The following is a 9729-nucleotide window of genomic DNA, read 5'->3' as shown; positions in this document are numbered from 1 at the left end:
GTAGCTCTACCTATCGTTATGACTACATCTCCATTGCTTTCAGTCACCACTCTGCATTGAAAACTCCATATTCATACAACATTTCGCTATTACAATTGGTCAGTTCATTACAGTATCTTCGTGGAAGACGAGCTGAACTATCTTCATAGATTGCCTGTTGTGAAAAACACCAATTATTGTAGTTTCACAGTGCGTTAAAGGTGAGTGAACTTAAAAGACTAAACAAGTGCATTGTTTAAAAAATAGATATTCATGTTTTTGTAGTTGTATTTATCAAAAAATTAAAATCATAAACCCTATAAAACAAGTAGAAGAAAATTTCCTTTACGAAAGTTTAACCGAAAAATATACATTAAATGCGTTAAAACATTCAGGAACATTGCCATGAAAAAAGAACAACAATCGTACTTGCATATTTAGATTACAATCTCAAAAAAGTGCATAGACACTGCTAATACTAAGGAAACCTGAGAAGATTAGTTAAAATAAGTAAAGATGTTTATTTCTTAAATAAGTTTTTCCTGTAGAATAAAACAGCATTATCTGCTTGTGAATCTACACGGACGAATCTTTATTTTTATTTTTCGAAATAATGCCCAAGTTTTCTACTAATTTTATTTCAAATGTCCCTTCTGAGATGGATCGGATTATTTATCTGGAACAAGAATATAGGTCACAAATTTCTGTTCACAGAATCTATCAGCTGTCCAGAATGGCAGCAGGCTGATCGCCAAGAGACGCTGCACCGCGATGTATCTTGCAACATCGCTTCCTTTTAAACTTTGCCAGGCAGAATCGATTTCCTCAGAACACAAAACTCAAGTCCCATCCATGCAGCCACACCAACCACGAGCAGGGCCATAATGACATAAATTTTGGCTGAGATGCACAGATAGTGGCTGTAGGAGAAGGCAACCACAAACCCAATGGACTGCCATAGTCGGAAGTTACTGTAAGCGGCATCTTCGTTGCCAGGGAACACTATGGCGTACAGTGCTGTGGAAACAAAACAGAGTTTAATTAGCCAATAAGATATCAATTTACATTTCATTGTGTTTTATAGAATGTATTACGTCTAACTTCACATAATATTAAGCAAAACGGAAGAGAGTATTGTGCTACACGATCGTGACCAATTAGAGACGGCTGCCCATTGTCCATATGTCAAGAGAAGATCCCTGACAGCTGAAACGGACTTAGCGCGGCCACTTCAACGAGCAATCATGTAACTCTATCTTGTTTACATTTCTATAGCAACAGTGTTGCCACAATGTTGGGCAGCTGTGGATTTCTGTGTTGCGGATGCTGTTTGCAGTTCATAGCTGGTAACAGCGCAGCTAGCTGTCAGAGATTATCTCTCGCCATATAAGTGAGTAGTAACCCCATCCGCTCTGACGCGCCGTGCTGTAACGCACGGATGTACGCTAGGAACTGGGGCTGGGGATATCGTTTTCTACCGTCTCTCCCCACTTCCTCTCCCACAAATGTAACATATCGCCAGGCTCACTTTCAAAGTCCAACATTTGCATATGACTTTCACAATTATTAGACTAAAATTTTAAATTTCTTAGTACAGGGTGATTATAATTAAACTATCAAAACACTGTAGAAATAACACCACTAGTCAGAATGACGTCAAATAGCAACTGAATATTATCGGAGAAGGGGGAAAACGTATGGCAGAAGAAAAAAATGGACCAGTTAATTAGTGTATAGTTTCAATAATAATCACATAAAACGTCAATTCGTGTTCGAAACCATAACTTCAATCCTGATGACGAACCTACGCAGGGTCCTCAGCTAAGTGCTACTAAAACCGAGTATGCTGATTTAAATGAACAATTCTGGCATTCAAGTGTTTAAAAGTGATTTCTTGTTGAAAGCAAAAGGAGTAGCAAAATATAAAGTAAGAGTAAAATTTGGATGCTTTGTTTATGGACTACTCCAAGTGAAATTGTTAAGGTAGGAAGGTTAAGTACAAAAATGTAAAGATCAATCAATAGGAAAGTGAAAACCTTAATTATTTAAAAGATAAAACCATAAAAGTGAAGTTAGATAGGCTTTTGCTAAAGCCTCCTTAGTTTATTATAAAATATAGTAATGTAGTATTACAGTGCAAGACTGTGTAAATATTATTGCCAATAATACCTGCTTCACAGGTGATTAAAGTTCAAGTACATACAAATCTTTAATGAACAAATTTACGGTAGTACTGTTAGAAGTTAAGTTATGCACATTTTCAAAGATAGTGTAGCTTTGGTACCCATCACGACTGGTTCGTTTTGAAGTTAATTAAGTCCAATGTTGTATTTCATTACCTTGCAAAGTAATTTAAATGAATGGTTAGCTTTTAGAGTTAGTTTTTACTATTGCAATAATCAAAGATCCACCTATTAAGAAAAAATTGAACTGTTACCGTTGCTAAGGAAAACTGCTATATGCAGGGGAGCTTGAACAATGTATATAAGATGTTATTCATCTTTATTTGTATTTTTCATGTCATTCAAGATCGAAACCCCTCATGTCCAAAATTAGTTCTGCTCTTCATGCACTGATGTTTCAGTATTTGATTAAGTAATGCCTTTGAGTGTGGCTGTCATTAGTATGAGTTCGGTGCAATTTTGCTCCCCATAATTTACTGGTGTGTGTGTGTGTGTGTGTGTGTGTGTGTTTTATTGGTAACTGGTGCTACACACAGTACATAGTGCATTGTGGCAGTTTGTATCCTGTTTGCTATTCAAAGGGAAATCTCAACAAAAGTAACTTCAATAACAAATATCCAATTTTCTCAAATACGTATTTCCAAATCAATGTGCCTAATTAGGCTGGCGACCGTTCATTTTCTTTCATTCATTTATGATTTTACCACTTCTGTTAATTCCCAAGGTTAAAGCCCTTTTGTTTATCTGTTAACTTCACAAAATTCGAAATTATAGTCAGATACCCTTTTCCGTTAGACACACACACACACACACACACACACACACACACACACACACGTTCGAACTTTGAAGTCCTCTCAGAGGGTAACATTAGCGTGTTTCACGGCACGTTAGTGTTATAACACGAGTAGTGATGTGCGAACGTGTAGTGCACGGAGAATTGCCCGAACACTGGACATACCCGTGAGCACGGTGCGTAGCTGTGAGCAAGAGAGACCTTTGCTTTAGAATTTATTGCTCGCACGGATATGGACAACGATTGGCTGTGGAAGATTTTGTGAATAGACGAAGCCCACTTCCATCTGACAGGATATGTCAATACACAGAATTGTCGAATATGGGCAACGGAAAATCCACACGCGGCATCATTTATCATAGGGCCATATTTTTCCCAAGAGACAAGTGCTTCCTTCCGGTCCTGTTACCTTTACAGTCACTGGTAAGCACTATGAGTGTCTTTTGCCCAACCACGTCATTCCAGCTCTCCAACAGCGTAGATGTGTGGACGGGATCACTTTTATGCAAGATGTCGCTTCTCCGCACATTGCAGATTCAGTTAAGCAGCTGCTGAAGCGCCATTTCGGAAATGCCAGAATTACAGCCGCCATTTCCCTACCGCCTGGCCGTCCCGATCACCTGATCTTAATCCGTGTATCTTCTGGCTGTGCGGCTATCTGGAAAATGTTGTGTTCAGTGTTACGATTTCAAACTTAGCTGCACTGAAGTCACGCATTGTGCAACACATTCTGAGCGTGACCCCGGAAACATTTCGATCAGTAGTGGAAAATGCTGTTTCTCGATTTGAACTTGTTGCAGAAAACCGTGGACAGCATATTGAACATTTTTTGCGCTAGTCACAAGGAAATTGATGATCCGATTAGATTTTTATTGATGCTTTTAATGCCCTTTTTTGTCCCCAGGAGAATTAAAAACCGATGTTAGTGATGTTTTTTATACGGTGTTTGGCCTCAGGACAATTAAAAACCTATTTTTCCCTTCCGATGTGATATAACCTTGCCGTGGAGGATGGGCTTACGTAACTAACAGTATCACACCTGTACACCCATGCACACTGAGTAGTACAGTTTGTTTAACGTCAGACTTACCCCTTAGGCATTGTTGTTTGATTTGTCATTTGTAGTCGACCACTATTAAATTATGATATTTGCAGTGACATCTATGACTACATTTTGTAACTATCTGTTTGTCTTCTGCCATACGTTTTCCCCCTTCTTCGATAATATTCGGTTGCAATTTGACGTCATTCTGATCAGTGACGTTATTTATACAGCGGTTTGGAAGATTAAAAAAGAGCAGAGAATTAGGGTGAAGTGTCTTGCTTTCGCGGACGATCTTGCCTTTCTAAGGAACAATAGAGAGGAATCCAAACTTGCATTGGAAAAACTACATGAAATCTCACAGAAAACTGGGCTACAAATCTCCTACGAGAAAACACAGTATATGGAAAACAAACCTGTAGACAATCTCCCCATTACTACTCAACACGGGAAAGTGGCACAAGCTGCCCACTTCAGATATCTAGGAGAGAGAATCCAACCATCAGGACTGAACTCAATAGCCAATAAAGACAGAATCTCCAGATTAAAAAAAGCATATAAGCTCACTTGGAATCAATATAATAAGAAATATATTTCTGTCAGTGCGAAACTAAGGCATTACAACACAGTAGTCCTACCAGAAGCACTTTACGCTGCAGAAACTACAGTGATTCATGGTCATACTAAGATCAGAGAGATTGAAAAGCAGGAAAGAAAAATTTTGAGGAATATATATGAACCAGTGTTACGGGAAGGAATTTCGATGAAGAGGGCAACTAGAGAGATTTACAAGGAAATAAAAACAATAACAGACACCATTAGAAAGAGAAGGATGAAATTTTATGGACATATCAGCAGGATGAATAAAAGCAGGCTCACAAGAAAAATCTTTGAGATAGTAAACAAGAGCAACAACAAGAGAAAGTGGATCACTGAAGCAGAAGAAGACATCAAAGAACTGTGGATCACACAAGACAACATGAACAATAAATAACAGTTTAGAAACATCTTACAGAAACACACACTTAAACAAGAGCATAAGGAGAACAGAACGGGAAAAAGATGGTCGGAAGAGCGCAAGAGAGAATACAGTGAACGTATGACGAGAATTTGGGAAGAATGAAGAAAGAAGAAGAAATCGTGACTACTTAAGTTCAATCGCTCTCTCAAAAGGGAATAATCGAAAATAATCATAATATATATACTCATTTGTTTACAACAGTGCTTAGTACATTGTTTTAGCATAATGTTCAGGCAGATATACAGGTCTACTTTGGAGAGAAGGTTGCGTTATCGCTAATCACCTCCGCAACAGACCTATGCTCCAAAATAAATGCAGACTCTAGCCAACCGTGCGGGTTGGGCCTAGTATTTGATCAGAACGGCGCCTGTGCAATGTCCACGTCGCAAGTGTCAATCGTGATCAGAACAGTCTTCTGTGTAGTTGTGAGTACATTATCTCGAGCAAACTGTTGATGCTCGTACGGTGAGTGCTTCCGTCACCGAGCTAGTCAAAGTGTTTGTTGTTTCAAGGGCCACCATGTAGAAGATTTTACAGGAAAAGCGGAAAAACACCATCCGCTAAGTCAAAACGCGGACGGGAGTGTTTGTTAAGTGACCGTAACACGTGGTTATTGAAGAGGATTGTGATGAAAAATAAGAAAACGACAGCTAAAAAAGTCACTACAGAACTGAATGTCGCACTCGCGAACCCTGTCATCGCCAAAACAGGAAGAGAGCTCCATAAGCAGTGAATTGCAAGGGGATTCGCAATTCCAAAACGACTCATCAGTGATGCAAATGCCCATAACAGGAGCAATAGAAGAAATTAGTTTGATCTCATGAGTCTTGTTGCACACTGTTTCCAACTCTTAGCGGCGTTTTCGTCCCACGAGTGAAACATGGCGGCGGTTCGGTGACAATTTGGGTAGCGATATCATGGTATTCCACGGACACCGTGGTTACGCTGCAAAGTCGCAATACTGCCAATGATTATGTGCTCCTTTTGTCCCATGGTACACCGTCCCATCCTCAATTATGATACTGTATTCCAATACAACACGGCACATGTTCACACAACTCGCGTTTTCTATGTCTGGTTTTGTGATCACGTGGATGAATTCTCGCGTCTCGTCTCCTGTGGCCACGGCAGTCACATAGTTTCAATATTACTGAGCCTTTGCGGTCTATTTTGGAGACAATGTTGCGTTATCGCTAATCACATCCGCCACTGTTACCTCCGCTTGCAAATATTTTGCGAGACGAATGGTATGGTTCAAATGGTTCAAATGGCTCTGAGCACTATGGGACTTAACATCTGTGGTCATCAGTCCCCTAGAACTTAGAACGACTTAAACCTAACTAACCTAAGGACATTAGACACATCCATGCCCGACGCAGGATTCGAACCTGCGACCGTAGCGGTCACGCGGTTCCAGACTGAAGCGCCTAGAATCGCACGGCCACACCGGCCAGCTATAAGATTCCCTTGAAAGCCATACATGACCTGCATTTACCCGTTCCGAGATGAGTGGAAACTGTTTTCAATAGCAACTGTTTTCCTACACTGTGCTATGCGTGGGTAAGTTTTGTGTTTTTGGTTTTTCCATATTTTGTCCACCCTCATGTAACACTTGAAAGGCATTCTTTAGAAAATTTGAGAGGTACCTTTGATTTAAGAAACTTAAAAGCTACAAACTCACACAACCCAAACATTGTGATAATTTATATGATATAAAATTGATGTGTTCACTGACTACGGTTGTGAACAGAGGTCTGCTGTCTATCGCTATGAAAGCGCTAAATTTGAAATTGCTGTTTACCTCATTTGTTTCTGCCTACATTTGAGAAAGTCAGTCCGTTTGTTTTTAAGATCTTTTCTTTCTATCTACAGCTACTCAACTTACTGTGGTTTGCCAGTTCATCCTGTGGTCTCACGAATCATGTTAGATGTTTTGTTGACTGTAGGTACGACCAGTCTTGAAAGTGCGATTTTAGCTGAAATGTTACCTGTCAGGTCCAAATCTGATCCACTTGGCCAGTCCCTCACTTAAGCGACTTATACGTGTCTCGAAATTTCTAGAATTCCTTGCCATTTTCGAGACGCTTTAGTTTTCATGCAATTTTATTCCACGAAAGTTAGCTGTGGAATTTAGAGGCGGACGTCTGTAAAAATGTAAACCCTTTTACAAAAATGATGTTGTGGGGAGGGGCGGTCGTGACCAACATGACACCCTCCCCCCTCACCCTCATCCATGCACAGGGCTTGCGTGGTATGGACCCCATAAGACACTCTCAACTGAGGGGAGCCTACCTGGTCTATGACCGCTGAAACGTCCGCAAGATGCCGGACTTGGTGGCCGAGTGGTTCAAGGCGCTACAGTCTGGATGTGTGTGATGTGTGTGATGTCCTTAGGTTAGTTAGGTTTAAGTCCTATAGTGCTCAGAGCCATTTGAACCATTTTTTTGTCCTTTGGTTAGTTGCTCAGAGCCATTTGAACCGTCCACCAGAACGTCGCCAAGTTTGGTCAGAACTCAGAATTGTTTCAAAGGCGCGATCTGTTGAATCTTTTTTAAACTCATCCGATCATTTCGGAACAATGAAGTGGGTCATTGACTCGTTAAAAGTACATACTACCTGCAGGATGCTATCGCTAAACCAACGGATTCACATGATCCGACGGTAGACTCAGTTTCAAGTGTTGGAAACCAGCAGCATAGACGACGGGACCACTAGGTGGCCTAACTTGCTTCGGAAGTGAGCTAGGCTCGAAACACCCGTCAGTGCTCCCGACGCAGAGATGACAAACAAAACAGTCAGGTGAACACACATACACTTCGATGGGATGCAGGAATAGTTTTACAAAAGTTAGTCTGTCCAAAACACACAATTAGGCTGTCTTTTAGGAAAAGAGTAGGTACGTATCGTTTGCCGGCGAGACGATGGCAGATGTATCGGGTTTCGCCATCCCTTGTAAACATCCCTGCTGGATAATACATTCAGGCACCTGCCTTAACGGCGATGTGTTGACAGATGGGCGCATCGCCTCATGTTTTCGATATAATCACACCCTGTCATTGCCAATGGCCTTGCTGTGGTATTAACACCGGTTGCCGTCAGATTACAAAAGTTAAGCGCTGTCGACCTTGGCTAGCACTTGGGTCACGAAAGCTGACAACGGCCGGGAGAGCGATGTGCTGACCACATCCACATCCAATGACGCCTATCGGCCTGCCATTTGCTTTTACCAAGATGTACAGTGATTCATCAGTCCAAGATATTTTTCTATCTATTCATGCGCCCGTTCTTATTTCTCTTTCCTACGATGTACTTTGAGTAGAGAGACACGAGTGGGCTGCATTTTTTTGTTGTTGCTCATAGCGAAGAGGCTTCTTTAGGGTTCTTCAAAAAGTGCGCCAATTTTCATATATGAAACTACGAATTTTAATTTTTCAAAACATATTAACAAGATACATATTCTTTGTTAGTTAGATGGTTAGTTACATGTTCCATAGATGATTTGCACTGTTATTTTGTCGAAATGATTAATTTAATTAAAAATTAGATCGGGAAAAGTTAAATTACCAATCACTCGAATCCAGGTACATAAAAAATTCACTGTAAAGATTGCGATACGTCCTGTATAGGTCAGACAGCCCGGGACTTTAACAGAGAAAACACTAGAAACACTGAACGCAACCCATCAACCTTCTTTCAACACCTACAGATAGAACAACATACCACAGGCAATATAGAAAAAGCAATCCAAATTTTGCATGTAACACCTAAAGGTCGCTTACTCCATATTCTGGAAGAGGTCGAAATCTGCACACATGCACACAAATATCCACAACAAATACTCAACGAGCAATTAGATCTAAAACATAAACACTAGGTAGAAAACTTTATTCAAATCATCGATCATGAAAACGGATAAACAACCAAAGACATAAGCTAAGGCAAACCAATCACACATTCACAGATAAAAATAAACAACAAGGTAACCAAGGGAAATCGATAAGTAACTGCTCTGATGTAAACTTATAACATCGTTCGTCAAACGTCAAACAAAGAATTGTCACACACAACACATAAAATTCAGGCTATAACTTCCAACAAATATAGTATATGAAAGCCTCGTCATAAAATAACTTTAAAAGACGTAAGTAAAACGCTTAAGTGACGAACCATCGATGTTATAGATAAGTTAAGAATTCCATAAATGTGTAGTTGTCAATCTCATATATGACAAGTAAGCTACCGTCTGCCCTAGAAAATAATATGTAATAAAACCATTACTTTCAGATCGCCTGATGATTCCAATAGTGCTGAAACGGGCCAGTCGTGATTAAATAAACGTCTAAAAAAAAAAAGAGTAGCTTTTTGGACTTAATTCATAATGTCTTTATACGACTTATATCGAGCTGATGGCCCATTGGAAACAAAATATAGGGAAGAGTAAACAGCGCAGTCACCACGATTCTGCCGAACTGGAGAGAGTTGTGCCGATCGAAAAATGACGCACAGCAATACTAAATGAAATGTCACGGTGTACCGAATAATTCTGGGAAGGAACGAGCAAAGCGGAGAAAGGCCACACTGTGACTCATACGCGGCCCACACACTCTGCCCGTGTGAAGTTTGGCATCTCGTAGTTGGCTCTGATTTACACAATCGAACCCCTTGGAAAGATCACAAAAAGTACAAACTGGCGTATATTATGGTTTAA

At 40.2% G+C, this 9729-nt stretch overlaps 1 protein-coding gene across 3 annotated transcripts in view; it reads right to left on the bottom strand.

Annotated features, from left to right (window-relative positions):
- Window positions 1-324: 324 nt before the first annotated feature.
- Window positions 325-9729, bottom strand: part of LOC124555686 (UNC93-like protein) — a 402758-nt gene continuing 393353 nt past the window's right edge. The window contains exon 7 of one of the 3 annotated variants that reach the window (XM_047129689.1): window positions 325-996. In XM_047129689.1, the coding sequence (XP_046985645.1) occupies window positions 776-996 (221 nt within the window). In that variant the 3' untranslated portion in view covers window positions 325-775. The remainder of the gene's footprint in view (window positions 997-9729) is intronic. The other 2 variants (XM_047129688.1, XM_047129690.1) reach the window with 2 other exon arrangements.

Source organism: Schistocerca americana, chromosome X, assembly GCF_021461395.2.
Source record: "Schistocerca americana isolate TAMUIC-IGC-003095 chromosome X, iqSchAmer2.1, whole genome shotgun sequence".
NCBI lineage: Eukaryota > Metazoa > Arthropoda > Insecta > Orthoptera > Acrididae > Schistocerca > Schistocerca americana.
Note: the sequence above shows the minus strand (reverse complement) of the source record. Positions and strands in the feature narration are given on the sequence as shown.